The following is an 18,811-nucleotide window of genomic DNA, read 5'->3' on the forward strand; positions in this document are numbered from 1 at the left end:
CGACTATTTCCCTGGACACGTTGCCAGCCAAGCACGTGTCCTCGGGGTTGGGCCGAGGTCCTGTAGGTGTCGTTGGAGGCTTTGGAGATGTGGGTGGGCGCTTCCACTGTCTTTGGAGGGACGGGGCTACAAGTCGTTTTTGCTCCTTGCTCTGGGTTGAGCTGGACTCCTCAGCGGAAGGAGTGGGGTGGGTTCTCCCTGTGATGGGCTGACGGCCGCTGCCCTGCGGCTCGGGGACTCCCTGTCAACTCGGCGTCCCCTCAGCAGCCTGCCCGTGCCGCGTGGAGCACGGCCGCCGTGTCCTCCAGCCCAGGGCTGGGGCGGGACGTGCCTTTCCCCCTGGACAGTCGCCTCCCTGCAGCTCACCCTCTCCTTCTCTCCCCTGCACGCGTCTGCATGGCCTCTGTCCGCCGCTGCCGCCTTCACCTGGGTCCTGCGCATGCGTGCTACCCCCAGGGAGAGGGGGTCCCTTTGCCTGCTACGACTGGCACGCTTCCAAAGGTAATGCTGTGCTTCCTGCTGCTGTCTCATCTCAGGCTCTAACGGCCTCACAGGCAAAACAGCGTTAACTGACCGGATGCTGCATGTGTTGGCTTTTCAGTTAATATAAATAACTTTTCTTAAGAGTTTAGTGGACTTTCATTTTATCCCTGTCTAGTTAGTTCTTCCGTATCCAGAATTCATTTCATTTGATAGAAGCTTATTTTGCAGAAATGTCCAGTGTCTTTGTTCAGGCTAAGTTTTAAGTGAGAATTTGGACTAAAGGAGGGAGAGAGCCGTGTTCCTGTCCTTCGACCCCGTGCGCCCTGAGGGGGAAGAGGGGGAGACGCAGGGGGAGGAGGAGGAGCGCCCGGGGGGCGGGGTGGTGGACGGGGGAGGGAGCGCTGATCGGGGCCACGTGTCTGGTGACGCCAGGAGGCCGAGGAGGAGAGGCTGCCACCCACTGCGTGCCGCTCGCGGCTGTAGCTTTCTCGCGAGGCGCTCGCTGCCGTCACGAGCGGGTTCAGCGTGTCCTCGGCCTCCGCTTGCTCTCCTGCTTGAGATTCATTTCTGGCTGGCAGAGCTGTACCTTCTGAGTTGGGATTTGTTTCTCAGACTTTGTGCATTAGAGTCTGTCACCTGAAATAGTACATGGAAGTACTTCCTTTGTCTGTTTTTATATTTCAAGGGTCGTTTTTTACATGTCGATGTAACAATCAAAACTTTCTCTCTGTAAAGGTTACTCAGCCTTTAGGCATCTTATATCAGTTCGTTGAATTTTCTCCAAACTGGTCATACAGGTTTTCATTGGATATTAACCAAACTTGGAGTTTTGGTTTTTTGTTCTTTTAAAGAAAAATGGAAACAAGGGATATTTAGTACCTATTTTGATATAATACGTAAAGTAGAGTGTAAGACAAGTTTCTGTTATTTTATTCCTGAAAAGGATTCCTTAATGTTTTCACGTGTTGGTTACTTTCATACTACAAAAGGATGGAGCAAATAGACCAGTACGTTTCCTTTTTTACCCGGTATGTACCGAAAACAGTTTCTTCCCTGTTGTACTGGTTCGCTAAAACGTAAGCGAACGTAAGCTCTCTGGGGCCAGGACGTGAGCTCACCTTCTCACCGCAAACCTCGGGCGTCAGCGCAGCGCCTGGGACCCGGCAGAGCCGGTCAGCACTCCTTAACCGCGTGAGTCCCCCGCCCTCCATGCGCAAGCCGGCGGCGAAGAGACGCCCCGGGCCGTCGTCCACCCGGCTGCCCAGAGGCAGAAGCCGGCCTGACGTGTAGACACGCTGTGCAGTGAAACCAGACGTGCCCAGGAAAACATTCTCACGCTTTGCTCAGAGCGGTCGATTTTAAGTGTGTCCCAAATGTTGGACATTTGACCGGATGTTGCGTATTCCGTTTGCTAACCCGAACTAGTATCCTAACGCTTGTGCAAACCAGGAGGAAGAAGAAACATGAGTATCAGGTTGCTTAATTACATACGCATAAAATAGATTCTGAAGATTTGCTTCTGCGTGGGGGGAGGACTAGGCAGGGGCAAGGCGGGGAAGGAGGGTGTGCGTTTCACCACATCCTCCTTGTGCCTTTTGAAGTTTGCACCATGTGAATGTATGACGTATTTTTAAGGCAAAAGTATAAAATGTTTCTAAAAAGCATTTAAAGCCTCTGGAAGAAGCACTCATCTGTGGTAGGGTCACTTCGGAAGATTCATCTCCACGTTCAGAGGCGAGGCACTCCGGACCTGTCGTGGCTCTCAAGTGAGGAGAAGTGTGCTCCGGCACTGGAGCCAGAAACAGAGCATTTGTAGAATCCCTGTTGCGGAAGGGGATGAAATTTTAAGATTTTTGTTTTAAGCCACAGTTTTACAAGCTTGTTACTGCCTGCGAGATGACTGTGCTTCTACTGAGGAGGGGCCTTGGATCTACAAGGAGCTGTCAGTTACATTGGGAACATTTCTCGCCTCCGTTTCTGTTTTCTGCCCGAGGTCCCAGAACTCCGTCTTGTCTACGTCAGTGGCCACCGTTTAGGTTGTTCAGGATGTACCTGTAAAGGTGTCTTTGTTTTCCATTATCACTGTGAAGCGGAAAGAAAGAAGGGATTGGGAAGGTTTATTTCTGATCCGTCTGTCGATAGATTTCTGTTAAAGTGACAGGTGAGAAAGGAGAGACTGAGAAAGTTTGTATCTCTCCCTTTTTATATTTCTAAATTTGTGGATGTAAATGTTGATGTAGAAAAGTATATAATACCCACTTATTAGCTCACAAGATACCCTTCAGAAGCATTCAACATTCAGAAGAAAGCGAATGTGGATTTTTCTTTCGCCCGTAAACAGACATATTTTTCGCGTTCTTCTGTTTTTTTAAACATTGTCATTGAAACCGTTGTTCTTGATCACTTATTTGCTTCTTTTGCTTTCTTTATAATTCATTTGTATAATTCTGTGCGACTGCACTGCATTATGTTCTGTTTTCCGCATTTTTAGTTAATAATTCTTCAGTGTTAGCACGTTAACGCTTTATGGAGCGCACGCTGTACTGAGCACCGGGTGGAGAGAGATTGTGTTCAAGCCCTCGCCGCCTGGGAGCCCAGGGGTGGGAGAGGTGAGGAGCCAGAAACCCTCATCAGACACAGTCAGTGGGGTTGAGACGGAGTGGCTCACGGCGCCGTGGATGCCGGAGAGAGTGCCTCTTGCCAGGGGCTGTCCTTGGGGCCGCCTGTGGTGCTAAAGCCAGCAGACTGATGAGCACCCCGCAGGGATTTGGGCTCAGCGGGTCTAGAAGGGAACTGGTCCTGCCCAGGGAGAGCCCCGCGTGACTCTGAGACCCCGTCTTGGACCAGTACTTGGAGTTGAGATAAAGTTGTTTCGGTGAGGCTTCAGCTGCCCCCCAATCTGATGAGGAGGTGCTGTGGAGCAACACGGGCACGGAGCCCGGTTTTTCGTGCCTGTGAGACGTGGTGTCTCTCGAATGCTGCTTCAGTCTCGTCTCCTCTTGCCTTCACCCAGATCTCAGAGATTGCCGAAACTTTGTCGTGAGCGTGTTGTCTTGTGCACTCTCAAGTCAGCAACCGTTCTAACAGCTTGCACACCCATGTTCCTGGTGTCTTTGGTCTGTGAGAGTGGAGACCACGCCACACTAAGGTTTTAGCAGCCTGCACGCTGTACGCTGCAGTGTTGACACTGCTGATCCCGGGGACTCGAGACTTTAACTGCAGCTGGTGAGTGACTCTGAAGTCACTGAGGCTCGGGCAGCGAGGGCCTGCCCAGCACGGGCACAGCGAGGCTGCTGCTGTCACGGCCCTGAGACCGTGTCCTCCCGCGCGGTAGCGCTGAGGTCAGAGTGACCCTCTGTGTTAGGTGGGCTGGGTCAGCAGGTGAGGAGAGGAGGAGCGCACGTGGGGGTCAGTGGGCAGGGATCACGGCTCCTCCCCCCCACCCCGCCCCCAAAGCCAGCCCATCAGAGACAGTGATACACAGGCAAGGCAACAATCTCAGCGGTTCCCCGAAGTATAAAATGACAGAGAAATAAAAAACCCAGTCTCTCCTTTTGTCCTTCACCCCAGTTCCGCTCCGTGGAGGTGAGCGCTTTTCACAGCGGTTCCTACTGGAACTTCACGCCCGTGGTGGCCAGCAGCATCCTGTGGGGACTCGAGCTGGGGCCTCGTCCCTGGGGTCGGTCTGGTCCGGGAGGTCCCTCTCCTTCCATCGGTGGTTCCGCGGTGCCCCGGCAGTCTGTGAGGAGGTCCGGTCTGGAAGGAGGGTCTCCCTGTCTTCTTTAGAATCAGACACGAGTCCAGGACCGTGTGGCGGGGAAACATTTTTTTATGTGATACGAGAACGTCGGTATGAATGGCGGTGTTAGTACCTTGTATTGTATTTTAAACAGAAGCTGATGTGCTTGTGTCTTACTTTGAATTTTGTGTTCAGTTACTTAAGTTGCATGATATAAATTTGGGGAGTTCTTTGAATAGAAATCCTGACAATTGAGAGCAGTCGTGTTGCTTCAAAGGGAACCTGCTGTTTGCTTGTTTGTCTCAAATAACGTGATGGGCACGTTCGACTTGGCTAGTGAGGCCCTGTCCTTCTCTCGTCGCAGATGGTTCCGACTCCAGGGACAAGCCGAAGCTCTACCGCCTTCAGCTCAGTGTCACTGAGGTCGGGACAGAGAAGTTCGACGACGGCTCCATCCAGGTGCGTGCCCTGCTGCCGCTTCGGTGGGTCGAAGGGCAGCGTGCGGGCCTGCCGCGCTGTGGGTGAGTGGAAGGGAGCGAAAGCCTTTGTGCTTTAATATAAGCGGCTTGCTTGCTCTGGGTCACTTCTCTGCTTCATTGGGAACAGAGCGGAGTGTGAGTTTCTGTCCCACTCCACCCCCAGACCTCCAGGGCTCTTTGCTTTTCTCCAAGAGATGGAGATGGTTTTATAGGTTGTTTCAAGATTACAAGATTAAGGGGGATAACGTACGTGGAAGTGCCTTTCACTGGGTCACACGCACGCAGTAGGAGGCGTTCAGTGAAGTGTAGTTAAAATGTTAGCTGAGCCGCAGTGCTCGGGCTGGATTAGCGCAGAGCTTAGCGTGTCTGTGCGTTAGGAAGGGCAGGGCTGCTCGCTTCCTGGGGCTTGAGCGTGGGCAGATGTCCCTGTCTCTGTGTTCTCACTTCTCAGCTGTGGAATGAGGGGCCCAATTACTGATGTCATTTTCAGTTCTAACCCCTCCCTCAGCACAGCAGTAAAACAGGTGAACAGGGATTTGTAGCCCCGATGATCTGTGTAGATTTACCCATTAATTGTCTAATATTCAAGATGACCACATGCTTTTTTTAAAAATAAATTTATTTTATTCATTTATTTTTGGCTGCGTTGGGTCTTCTTTGCTGCACGCGGGCTTTTCTCTAGTTGCGGTGAGCGGGGGCTACCCTTTGTTGTGGTGCGTGGGCTTCTCAGTGCAGTAGCTTCTCTTGCGGAGCACGGGCTCTAGGCACGTGCGCTTCAGTAGTTGTGGCACGCGGGCTCAGTAGTTGTGGCACGCGGGCTCAGTAGTTGTGACTCGCGGGCTCTAGAGCACAGGAGCAGTAGTTGTGGCTCCCGGGCTTAGTTGCTCCGCAACATGTGGGATCTTCCCGGACCAGGGCTCGAACCCGTGACCCCTGCACTGGCAGGCGGGTTCTTAACCACTGAGCCACCAGGGAAGACCCCATATGCTTTTTAATGCAGAGTTATAGTACCCCTTAAATCAAGCTGCTGGATGGTGAAAATATTCAGTTATTTTGACAGTGTTTAATTAATAAATTAAGGGAAAATTCCCTGACAGCACCAAAAATCCAGAGTTGATTAGATGATATTTATCATAAAAGGGGGACTTACAGGCTTAAAATTCAGTTTTTAAATCCTCTGTACTTGATGATGGAGTTCCTTTGATTTTCCTTTCTTTTTAGTTGTTTGGTTCAGGAATTGAGCCCCATCACTGTGACCTCACAAACATGGATGGAGTGGTCACGGTCACGCCGAGAAGCATGGATGCCGAGACCTACGTGGACGGGCAGCGCATCTCGGAGACGACGATGCTGCACAGCGGGATGAAGGTGCAGTTTGGGGCGTCCCATGTGTTTAAGTTCGTGGACCCCAGCCAGGACCACGCTCTGCCCAAGAGATCCGTGGATGGAGGCCTGATGGCGAAGGGTCCCAGACAAAGGCCTGGGTAAGGAGCATCCATCACCTTTAAGAATTCCAGGGCTTCCCTGGTGGCGCAGCGGTTGGCAGTCCGCCTGCCGACGCAGGGGACACGGGTTCGTGCCCCGGTCCGGGAGGATCCCACGTGCCGCGGAGCGGCTGGGCCCGTGAGCCGTGGCCACTGAGCCTGTGCGTCCGGAGCCTGTGCTCCGCAACGGGAGAGGCTACAACAGTGAGAGGCCCGCGTACAGAAAAAAAAAAAAAAAAAAAAGAATTCCAGAGTGTTGTGATCATGCTGAAAATGAAATGAATTAGCCATAGATTATGTGTTTTATTGTCTTTTATTTTAATTTTTTAAAATTCAAAGTTTGTGGTTTGCGGTTCAGATTCTTGTTGATTTGGGTTGGTTTCAGAGAAGAAGAAGGAGAAAGAAAGGTCTTCTTGACTTCATCTTGAAATTGGAAGTTGTGGGTGGTTTTTAAATTATTTTTAAATTTTGTTTTTGAGCTGATACTTTTTAAGAAATAAATTTATTTGTTTATTTTTGGCTGCGCTAGGTCTCCATTGCTGCACATGGGCTTTCTCTAGTTGCCGCGAGCGGGGGCTACTCTGTATTGCGGTGCACGGTCTTCTCACTGCGGTAGCTTCTCTTGTTGTGGAGCGCGGGCTTCAGTAGTTATGGCGCGCGGGCTCCAGGGCGCAGGCTCACAAGTTGCGGCGCATGGGCTTAGTTGCTCCGCGGCACGTGGGATCTTCCCGGACCAGGGCTCGAACCCGTGTCCCCTGCATTGGCAGGCAGACTCTCGACCACTGCGCCACCAGGGAAGCCCTAGCTGATACTTTAAAACAACACTTTATTTGAATCGTGGTGTTTTGTGTAATGAGCCTTACATCACCGAGGTGTTCTTGTTGAGGTGTATGTACCTTCTCCATTACTAGTAATGAAACACATTGTTCTTTGTTAGGGAATTCAAGGTATTTGGCTCCACCTAGTGCCTGTCTGAGGACTTGCAACGTGGGCCTGGTGCTGGAAAAGGAACCTCCTTACCGTCTGGGAAAACTTCGCTGAGGGCGAGGGAATGAGACTTCCTTTTGATAATAACATTTTTTTTTTCATGAATATACTGCCCCGTGACTTTATTACCCATTTTACAGGTTGATAGGGTGTGGATCTTGGGGAAACGGGGGCAGTAGCTTCTCCCCCGCCCTGTTGAGAGCACAGACGTAGCACCCCGGTGGTGGTCCCCTCCTTGTTCGTGTGCCTTGGTTTCCTGCGTGACCGGCCTCTGGTTCACCGCTCAGGGCTTCCACCTGGGGCCACGTGGGGATTGTTACCGTTCCCTCCTGCCGGCCCTTCGCTAGCTCGCCGTCGGCACTAGGCGTTCTGCCCTGATGGTTGCCGCCAGGCTGTTGAGGACGTCTTGGCCTCTGTCCTCACCGTGTCCACATTGAGTCCTGGCGGTGGAGAAGGGCGAAGCGCAGTCGCGGTTGGTGCAGCGCCCCCAGGTGGCCGCTCTGTGGTTCGCACGCCCCGCGCCAGCAGGGTGGGTGCGGGGAGCGACTTGCGGGTGACGGGGGTGGGTCTGACGCCCCAGCCTCGCGCCCCCAGTGCCAGCGTTCAGCAAGTGGCCATCCTCCTAGGCCCCGAGGACGCCGCCGTGGGCCTGTGCTTCGCCGGAAGATAGATCCCCGTCTTCCAGCTGTAAACTGGACGCGCGGTAAACCCATCCTTCCCTTCCGGGCCGGGCAGGGCCAGTTTATTAAAATTCCTTTCTTCAGGTTGCACTTGTTACCGGCCGTCTCCCTGTTTCCTGTCTCCTGTCGCGACCTTCCCACCGGCTGCTCTCTTCAGCAGATGGTCTTGCTCCAATGGTTTCCTGTGCCCCGGTTCTCCCTTTCAGCACCGGACACCTGGACAGGGGAAAGCCCGTGTGAGCAGTTCTTCTGCTGTGTTGTGTATCGTCTGTCAGCAGTGCCTACGATTACTGCCTCTTATTTGCAGCTGGGCTTTACTCCCGGGTTTTATAGCATATTTATTTTGATGGTGTCAGTTGGCACAGTTCTACAAACCGTCTCTGTCCCACTCTTGCTGTCGGCCCTTCAGTTTTGTGGGCGGTGTTTTTCTGTGTGAGAACATCCGTCTCCTGCTGCTTTTTGCCGTAATGGTTCCTGCTCTGGAGGCCTGCGGTTGTTGATTCTTGTCTTGTCTCTGGCTAAAAGCAGAGATCGTGTAAGGACCTGGCGAACATCTCATTGAGGGGTAGTGCTGCTGTGGTGTTTTATTTTTACTACATCTGTTTCCTGCAAAACTAGTCAAAACTGCTTAGTGGTTGAATATACCAGTACTTACACGTACATCTGTAAAGTAGAACGGACTTTCCTTTTTTATAAAAATTAATACTGTTCTCATGTTAAACTGTTACGCAGATTTCTAGGTAGATAACTCACGTATTCCTTTTTTTCACACATGTATGTATGTTTCTTAAATGAGCTGTTAATTGGCGTATTGGTCCAGGTGTGTGACGTAGTGACTCGGTGTTTGTGTGCACTGTGAAACGATCACAGTGAGTCCAGTTACATCCATCGCCACACACAGTTATGCAGGGTTTTTTCCTGTGATGAACTTCAGGATCTACCCTTAGCAGCTCTCAGTTATGCAGCACAGTCTTATGAACTGTAGCCACTGTGCTGTGCATTACATCCCCAGGACTTAATTACTTTAAAACTGGAAGCCTGTGCCTTTTGACCCATTTCGGCATTCCCCCCGTCACCCGGATACACAGCCCTGCCTCTGGGATCCACCAGTGTTTGTATCTGTGAGCTCGGCATTTTTGTTGTTACTGTTTTTTTATATATAGTTTTCAAAGGTCACTCCCCATTTACAGTTATTACAAAATATTGGCTCTGCTCCCACGTTGTACAACATGTTCTTGAGCCCGTGGTACACCCGGGAGTTCACGCCTCCCACATCCCACAGCCCCTGTACTGCCCTTCTCCCCACCCCCGTCGTAACCACCACGTGTGTTCTCTGTGTCTGTGAGTCTGCTGCTTTTTTCTTACGTTCACTAGTTCGTTGTATTTTTCAGGTGGTATCTATAGTATTTTTCTTTGTCTGACTTGACTTGGCTTAGCATAGTGACCTCCAAGTCCATCCATGTTGCTGCAAATGGCAACATTTTATTCCTTTTATGGCTGACTTGTTGTTTTAAGTTCCACATACAAGTGAGATCATATGGTAATTGTCTTTCTCTGTCTGACTTATTTCAGTGAGCTGTTTCCTCAAGGTCCATCCATGTTGTCACAAATGGCAAGATTTCCCTCATTTTTACGGTTGAATAATGTCCCTGTGAGTGTGTACACACAGATACGGGCGTGCGCGCGCACGCACACACACACACACACACACATTCTCACTACACTTCTTTACCCATTCTTCCATCAGTGGACACTTAGGCTGCTTCCGTATCTTGGCTATTGTGAGTAAGGCTGCAGTGAACATGAGGTGAGGATATCATGTCAAGTCAGTGTTCTCTCATTGTCTTCGGATGTACACCCAGAAGTGGGATTGCTGGGTCATACGGTAGCTCTAGTGTTAATTGTTGAGGAACCTCCATGACCCGTCTCCATAGGGGCTGCACTGATTTCCATTCCCACCAGCAGTGCACGAGGGTTCCCTTCTCTGCACACCCCCTCCAGCACATACCTCTTGTCCTTTTGGTGATGGCCATTCTGATGGGTGTGAGGTGATGCCTCCTTGAGGTTTTGATTCGCGTTTCCCTGATGATTAATGATGTCGAGCATTTTGTCATGTACTTGGTGATCTGTGTGTCTTTAGAAAATGTTAATTCAGATCCTCTGCCCGTTTGTTAATTGTTTTTTGTTTTGGGAGGAGATGTTGTTACTAAGTTGCATGAAGTCTTTATATATTTTGGCTACTAACCCCTTATCAGATGTATGGTTTGCAAATATTTTCTCCCCTTGCACACATTGCTTCTTCATTTTGTTGGTGGTTTCCTTTGCTGTGCAGAAGCTTTTACTTTGCTGCAGTCCCACTTGTTTATTTTGCTTTTGTTGCCTTTACTTTTTTGACAGATGCAAAAACTCATCATCAAGACTAGTGTCAAGGAGCCCACTGCCTATATTTTCTTCCGAGTTTATGGTTTCAGATCTTACTCAAGCCTCTGATCCACTTTGAGTTAATGTTTGTGTTGGGCGTCAGATAGTGACCCGTCCTCATTCTTTTGCACGCGGCTGTCCGGTGTTCCCAACGCTTTTTATTGAAGAGACCGTCCTGTGTATTCTCTGTCAGTGTATACTCTTGGCTCCTTTGCCATAGATTAATTGACCATTCATGTGTGGGTTTATTTCTGGGCTTTCTATCCTGTTCCATTGATCTGTGTGTCTGTTTTTATGCTGATATCATTCTGTCCTGATTACTATAGCTTTGTACAATAATATAGTTTGAAATCAGGGAGTGATTTGTTCTTTGTTCTTTTTCTTTATTCTTTCTCAAGAAAGCTTTGTTCTTTCTCAAGGTTGCTTTCACTACTTGGGATCTTTCGTGGTTCCATACAGATTTTAGAATTGTTTATTTTTGTGAAAAATGCTGTTAGAATCTTGATAGGGATTCCACTGAAGGTATAGATTGCCTTGGATGGTATGGACATTTTAACAATATTAATTCTTCCAGTCCATGAGCACAAAATAACAAATATCTTCCATCTCTTTGTATCTTCTTCAATTTCTTTGATCAGTGTCTTGGAGTTTTCAGTGTACTGGTCTTTCACCTCCTTGGTTAAATTTATTTTTAGGTGTTTTATTCTTTTTGATGCGGCTGTAAATGGCATTGTTTTCTTAATGTCTCTGATATTTTATTGTGTATAGAAACACAACATATTTTTGTTATTGTTTTTGAACCCTGCAAGCTTACTGGATTGGCTTAGTCTAACAAATTTTTTTTAGTGGAGTCTGTAGGGTTTTCTGTATGTAACATCTTGTCATCTGCAAATAGTGACAGTTTCCTTTATTTTCTGATTTAGATGGTTCTTATTTCTTTTTCTTGCCTAATTGCTCTGGCTTTGTTGAATAAAATTGGTGAGAGTGGGCATCCTGGTCTTGTTCCTGATCTTAGAGGAAATGCTTTCAGTTCTTCGTGGTTGAGTATGATGTTAGCTTAGGTTTGTCGTACGTGGCCTTTATGATGATGAGGGATGTTTCTTCTGTACCCACTTTGTGGAGAGTTTTTATCGTAAATGGCTGTTGAATTTTGTCAGACCTTCTGCATATGTTGAGATGATCATGTGATGTTTTCTATCCTTTTTGTTAACGTGGTGTGTACCACGCTGATTGATTTGTGGCTGTTGGACCATCTGTGCATCCCTGGAATAAATCACACTTGATCAGGGTGTATGAGCCTCTTAACAGGTGTTAAATTTAGGGCCCTTTTCCCCCTTTGGTTGGACCTCTCTCATGAACTGGAATAAATGGGTTGCATTCACCCTTCATTTGTGCCGAAGAGCTGTAGCTTGCCTCAGATTATTGACTCTTTAAAATGAGATTTTGTTTATATTCTGAACTAATTTTTCATAATGATAAGTTTAACAGTTTTGGTATTTTTGAGATATTCTTAAAAACTGTTTAGAATTACTCTGGATCTAATTATTGACATTATCAAAAATCTCTCCATTTCTTTATTTGTAGCCTAATGGTGGTATCTGTGAGCTTTTAAAAAACCATCAGCTTGGCTTTCAGGCAGGAGTCAGCTGGGCCTGTGCCCTGTTGTCACACACACCCCACCCCACACCCCACCCTGGCCTTCCGTGAGTCCACACGTGGGCTCCTGGCACCTCGGGCATCTGCGCTGTGTTTACGTGCCATTGGCAGCCTAGAGAGACTCACTGATGGAACAGCTTTCTCTTTTTTTCATGATGCTTCCTTTCAATTTTTTGTTATTTTCAAAAATCTGATCTCGAGAGTATTCAGTATACCTTGGTAGGAAAAGTTCATAACGTTAAGAATAGCTTTTTAATTCATTAAGTTCATATTCTGACAGTAAAGTCATTTCTTGAAGATCTTTGAACATTGGGATATTTAGCTAACTATTCCTTTTGTATTATAAAGAAGAGACTACCTCTTATCGTTGGAGAGTTATTAATCTGTGTATTTCTTTTTTATCTCAACAGAATTGTTCAGGAGACAACTTTTGACTTAGGAGGAGATGTTCATAGTGGAACAGCATTACCAGCGAGCAAGGTAGGTGATTGTCTCTTACCTGTCAGGACTGTGTGTGTTTGACATAACAGGACGTCCTTGATGAATTATTGGTAACATACTCGTAAAAGCATTGTCCAAACAGACTTTAATAGTGGCCTACGTGTGGGTGTCCTACCCTTGTGTTTCTCGTGGTGATACGTGAACAGCAGACTGTCTTCTCCCCTAAGGCCGGGAGGTTGTGCTTTTCTCTCCCAAGCAGTGTGTTCCAGGCTTGTCCTCTGTGTGACCAGCCTTTCTCGGTCAGGTCACCCCCAAAGATAGCGGACTCCTGCTCTTCTTGCCTCAGCTGGGGTCCCAGCTCCCGCCTGTCACTTCACGTCCGTGGGTGCTGTGCTCTCTCTCTGGCACAGTTGGTTTATCTGTCCTCGTTCTGGTTCTCAACTGCTGGGTAACACCCCACACCCAAACTTGGTGGACCGAAACAGCAGTCGTTTTGTTTCTTTGTAGCTGTGCAGAGCGGTTTGGACTCAGTCTGCTTGCTGGTCTTGCTGGTGGCTCCTTGTGTGGGATGGTTGGTGGCTGGGACCCCTCGGCCATCTCTCTCTGCACCAGGGCGGCGGACGTCTTAGCGCCTCACGAGAAGCCCAGAGCTTCCAGGCCTTGGCTGGGGCGGCGTTCTGAGGCAGGCACGGCCTTGCTCCTTCCGATGCGCCGTTCACGGGGGGCCCAGGCTTGGGGGCAGGAGCTGCTCACGTGTGGGTCATCTTCCGGCACCGGGACAGGTTTTTAAATCCCTTCCTGTCCTCTCCAGCTACTGCCCGTTTCCTACTCGTGTTCTCAGCACGGTTTCTGGCAGGGATCATTGGCGGTGGCCATGTCCACGGCCTGCGCTCCATCTCCTTTCCCGCTCCCATTTGACCCCTGCCCGTTCGTAGGGCCGCGCCTGTCTCGGGCACCGACACCCCCGGTTCCAGGTCCCGCGTGGTCCGTCTCAGCGGTGCCAGCGCCACCCAGCGGGTGCGCGCCCTCCGCCCCAGTGCCTCTCTGGCCCCCGTCTCAGGGCACCTTCCTCCTCAGTCTGATTGGTGGGTCCCCCCCCCCCGCCTGATTCTGAAATTGGGGACCAAGGCTTCAGAGCTCGGGGCCCCTCTTCTGTCGGTACCTGTTCCCCAGCTGATCTTAGACAGTTGGATGCCCTCTGTGTGCGCGCCACTCCCGTCTTGGGTGCCAGCCCCGCACACTCTGCAGCACCCGTCACATTCAACGCAGCTGAGACAAACGGAGACTTTCTTTCTCAATGCACCTTCTCTCCCTCACCCTTCCCCACCTCGGGGTCCGACGTCCCATCCTCCAGCGTCCTCGGCATCGCTCGACAGAAACCCGTCGCAGGCCGCCCTGGTCCCCCTCCTCCCCTCCCCTGGTCACCCCCTCACCCGGTCCTCGGCAGGTCCCACCGGCTCGGCCCCTGCCCTCTGGCCCCCCTTTGTCCGTCGTCCCCGAGAGAGTCTGGCTCAGGCTGCAGCCGTCCTGTGGCGGAGGGACCGCAGAGCTTCTTAGACGGCAGCCCCTCCTCTGCTCTCCCCTGGCCCGTCCTTTCTTCTCCCGGCAGCTGAACCCGAGGTATTCAAGACGTGCATTCGACATGGCTGCTGCCCTGCTTCCGAAGCCTCCGGGTGGTTTCTGGTCCACGGTCACACGGTCGTCACTGTGTCACACAGCCCCTGGGGCTGCCCCCGCCCTCTCGGCCCGGCACGTGCCACCGCGGCTCCCATTCCCGGGACGCCCGCCCCCGCCCCACCCGAAGGCCGGGTGTGCCCGCTTCTCGTGGAGCGCTCTCTCCGCTGGTTGGTCCCCCGGTGAGCCCCTTCCTACCTCGGGCTTCATCTGAAGGCTCCTCCGTGAAGGAGTCTTCCCTGAGCGCCCCGGCACTAGTACACACGGAACTTGAAATGCTTCGTGCAGCCCTCGATACCGCACGCCGCTTGTCTGTTGGTTGCCTGTGGAGTGCGAGCCCTGCGAGGGCGGTAGGGCTTGTGTGCTCACGGCTGCACTTCCGCTGCTCAGAAAGATGCCGAGCGGTACATAAAAGTCCCAGCAAAGATCCACTAAGCAACTTAATGAGTAGGTACTCTCAGAACCCAATGGAATACCATCTTTATAAAAAGTTGTGCTTCTTATAAAAATGCATGGTCAATATAGAGAACTTGGTTGAATTGAGAAAACACATAAAAAAACCGAAAACAGTTCATCCACAGTTCATGGATGGCTTTTGGTAAAATTTTGGTAGATCCTTTTCTGAACTCTTTTATGCATATGTGTGTTCATGTGTGTATTTTAACATGATTAAATCCTTCTCTACACACAGATACACACCTTTCTTTCCTGCTTCCTTCAGCTGTTTTGTGAGCATTTGTTCTAAAGATCATTTGGAAACAGCTAAAGTGGTTTTGTAACATGTTAGTTTATAAACGTATCAATTTATTTGTTCATTGCCTTACCATTATTCATTTATAACAATTTTTTATAGTCTAAATATTGCCATCCACTGACCAAGCAATTTTATTTCTGTAGCCATACCTTAACAAAGTAATTAATTACTGTGTGTGAATGTGTGTGTATTTATATATACACACACACAAACAAGCACAGCTATCCTGACACTTTATACTGATGAACATTTTAAACCTAATAAAAATTGGTTTAATGAACCTTGATGAATAGACAACAAAATGTTAATACAGCCATTACGATTCTGTAACATAAAAATAATATTACGAGATGTCTACAGCGTAAGAAAAAGTGTCTTTTACAGAGTGTAGGTTGTGTAATGTCATTTATGGGAAATATAAAGAATGGAAAGATACATCCTGCACAATGTTAATCTCTGGTTGGTAAGGCCAGGCTGATTTTTATTTACTTATCTGTGCTCAGTTTCTACAGTAAGGGATGTAGCAAGAAGTCTTACATAAATTTTTTGCTGCAGTGGATTTTTTTACCTAAATTTATTGATTCTGTTCTGGTTGTTTTCTGAATCTCAGTAACTCGTCCCTGTGTCAGCCACAGGCAGGCTAGGAGTGGGCCCTGCTTGAAGGGACTTCCATATGCTGTGTGGGGTTTTGCTTTTTAGGTGTCTTTTCCCTGTGTTGATTAAGGACAAGAAGTAAGCCCGTTTCTGTACTGAATTCTTCCCTAGGTTTTGAGCTGTGATGCGTGAATTTTTACATCCTTCCTTAAAACGCACACGTAAACAAAGACCTGCCTCTTCACCTTGTGCACATACCCTGTCCACTGTGTCCTGACCCAAGAGAACTTTGTGGAGTCAGGTCGCTGCTGTTATTGTACTTCCTGCAGGGCCCCGGTGTGTGTGCCCCATGCCTGCGTGCCTGTGTTTTAGAGCCAGACGGGGAAGGTGGCCGTGTGTGCTGTTACTCTCTCAGCGACTGTGCTCTTGGGCCCCTCCTGGCCTCTGCTGTCCCTCTGCGGCCCCCGCCTGCCTTCCCCGCGACGCTGACCGAGTGTGGCGCGTGGTTGGTCCGCGTGCTGTGTTTAACCGCCCTGTGTTTCCCCTGGACTTAGAGCTCCTCCAGGCTGGACGGCGACAGGGGGCTGCCTGCCGCCAGCACTGCCGAGCGAGGGATGGTGAAGCCCGTGGTCAGAGCGGAGCAGCTGCCGGACTACCGCAGGCAGGAGAGCAGGTGGGAAGTGGGCGCCTTTTGCACTGCGAGGGGAGGGGACGTGGGCCTGGAGAGGGTTTGGGTGAAAGGTTGCTCGCCCGAGCGGGTTAGCTGACACTTTTAGAGGGTTAGCGGTACTTTACGGTTATTTCCTTTTCATGTTACTGAATGGAAAAACAATGCTTCATCCACAATTATATCCCTCACTTACACGCCATGGCCTCATCCAGTTGAAACGGGAGGCAGTTTGAATTAAGATGTTTTGATGTTAAATGTGCTACTTGGTAAAAACAGGGAGAAAGGGAATTTTTGTAGGATTTTCATATTTGATCATTTTGATATTTAGATAAGACTAATCATTTTACCCATTTCTAGAGGAAATCCTCACATGTTTAAAAACACACAGAGCCAAAAATGCCGTTGAAGTTGAGTGTTTCAGAGTTGACGGAGTGCCGTCGTACTCCGTCTCACACTCCGATGGCTCCCTGTTGATAGCCGGAGATGAGTCTGTGTCTCTGCTGGCATTGGTCCTGCCTAGTTTTTTTGAACAGAGAACTTAGACCTTTTGTTATTTCCTTTGCTTAAGATTTTTAAATATATCTCACCTTAAGTCAGAATTCTGTTTCCTTGTGGCTTCTAAAATTGTTTCAGCGCTGGAAAGCATGGTGGTTCACTGTAGGTGCTGGGCCCTCCTGCTCGCACAGAAACGGAGCTTGCTGTGAATGCTCTCATTATCAGCAGTGGAGCCAGGAACGCTCGTCTTTTGGTGCTATTCAGATTTTTGATGAGGCCATTCTGACTGTTCCCTTTCACAGATCCAGTAACCAAGGCATTAGCTGAGGCAGGTCACTTACCAGTTTGGCGACAAGCGACTGATACAATTCTTAAGTTTTCCATCTTGCAGCAGAGGGCACTGTGCATATCATAGTAATTAAATCTGTAGACTCATCTGGGAATCTCAAGTTTTTACCTCATTTTTATTATGGGCTTTTGGTTATTATTCAGTATTTTTTTGTGTGAATTTTTTTACAATTACAATATGAATCCTTATACATGGAGAATTTTTTTTTAGATATAATAATCAATAGCCTACTTTCTGTGTCCATACTTGTTTTGGGTAGTGTATTCTAGAATTAGATGTCCGGAATGGTGAATTCGTGTTATAAGGAGTTAACCTCCACTGACTTACAAGGTGATCAAGAGGTGTGCGCCATAGTTCTTAGCCCATAAACACTTGAATGAGCAAATAATCGATAGGGGAGGGGAAGATTGATTAGGGTAATGTTTTTAGGATATGCAGAATTAATAAGTATATACTTACTGAATTATTAATACAGTTAATAAATATATGATAATATAGTGTCGGAATAGCCATATGATGATTAATTGTATGTCAGAAATTTTTTCCTGTGAGCATATATTTTAATTAAGTTTTTTGCAAGGTCATTTTCTTTTGTTTTGCCAAGACTTGTTTTAAGTTTTATTGGAACTATAAATATGTGTTGCTTTGTTGATATGAAGACAGTGATGGAAACAGATGGTTCTTCCCATTTTGAGTCTCTGTATTTTTCGTGTGTATAATACATTAGTATTATAAGTATAAGCAGTATTAGTAGTATATTATTAGTAGTATATTATTAGTATAAGCAGCTCTTCTTCATCGGTATGGTCATAAAAATCTCAGTGGCTTTCATGAGCGATTAAATACTAACCTTAGTCAAGGAAAAATATATGAATGATGGAAAAGACTTTTAAAGTACAACTGACACATTTTTAAAATATTTTCAATGAGAATTTAAATTCCTTATTTTTAATAGGTTTGTTGAAGTGATGAAGCATTTAAAAAATTGGCAAAATTTATCCAGGTTCACGTTATGGGTATTAAATTGAGAATAACTGCTTAGCTACAATTTCAGATGTTTACAAATATGGCAGCATAAGAAAGACATATTAAAATAATTGAGCTTTTGGATTACTTCTGTTTCTAAGAGCATTTTTGTACCTAAATTATTGAGTTAAGTCCAAATTAATCAATCATAGACTGGATAATAAACTTTGAAGCATGTAATTCGGTGAAAAGAAGGTTTTTGTTTTTACTTTTCATGCTTACGATAGTTTGAATGAACTCACATTATATTTCTCCTTGTTCATGTTTTGGTGCGTGGAGAAGATGAGGCTGGGGGGACCAGGCCGTTTGTTGTTGGAGAGGAATTACTTTAGTTCTCGCCTGCCTGTACCTGCACATCTGCACTGTGGTCACAGCTGTGTTAGTCATCCTACGGGCGTGCTTGCTGTGCACGCGGACAGATGCTAGCACGGAGTGGCCGAGGGGACCTGGGCTGGCGGGGGTCACGTCTCTAACCTTTACTGGGAGAGAAAGGCGATGTCTAGCTCTTAGGACACTTTTCTTTTTCCTGTGTGAGAGCTCAGTTTCAAGCTCAGTGTGGTTTAGGTTTTCTCTGTGTCTCCCAGCAGTGTCTCTTCCTTGTCACTTGAGCCATCGCGGTAGCAGGTGCCTGGCAGCCTGATCTCTCTGCTCCACACGACGTCTTCATCAATAATAAAGAAACAGGGTCAGATCTGTTCTCCTGATGGAAGCAGATACTTCAAGGACCTGACCTCTGTGAGGAGCTGGGACGCGGTCCCTCCCAGTTCACTCATTTGAACGTTTGAATAGGTTCCACATGAAAACCGGTCACTGGGTTGTGTATTATTTGAAAAAATTTTATATAGAGACATTTAAGAAATAGTTGCAGAAATCTGCACT

The 18,811-nt window shown here is 48.2% G+C and overlaps 1 protein-coding gene across 12 annotated transcripts in view; it reads left to right on the plus strand.

The window, feature by feature from the left end:
* Positions 1-18,811, plus strand: part of AFDN (afadin, adherens junction formation factor) — a 135,974-nt gene that overhangs the window by 66,088 nt on the left and 51,075 nt on the right. For all 12 annotated transcript variants that reach the window (XM_067011143.1, XM_059082995.2, XM_067011144.1 and 9 more), the window contains exons 9-12: positions 4,587-4,681; positions 5,923-6,185; positions 12,340-12,409; positions 15,947-16,065. In XM_067011143.1, the coding sequence (XP_066867244.1) occupies positions 4,587-4,681; positions 5,923-6,185; positions 12,340-12,409; positions 15,947-16,065 (547 nt within the window). The remainder of the gene's footprint in view (positions 1-4,586; positions 4,682-5,922; positions 6,186-12,339; positions 12,410-15,946; positions 16,066-18,811) is intronic.

The sequence above is a fragment of the Kogia breviceps genome, chromosome 13 (genome assembly GCF_026419965.1).
Source record: "Kogia breviceps isolate mKogBre1 chromosome 13, mKogBre1 haplotype 1, whole genome shotgun sequence".
Classification (NCBI taxonomy): domain Eukaryota; kingdom Metazoa; phylum Chordata; class Mammalia; order Artiodactyla; family Physeteridae; genus Kogia; species Kogia breviceps.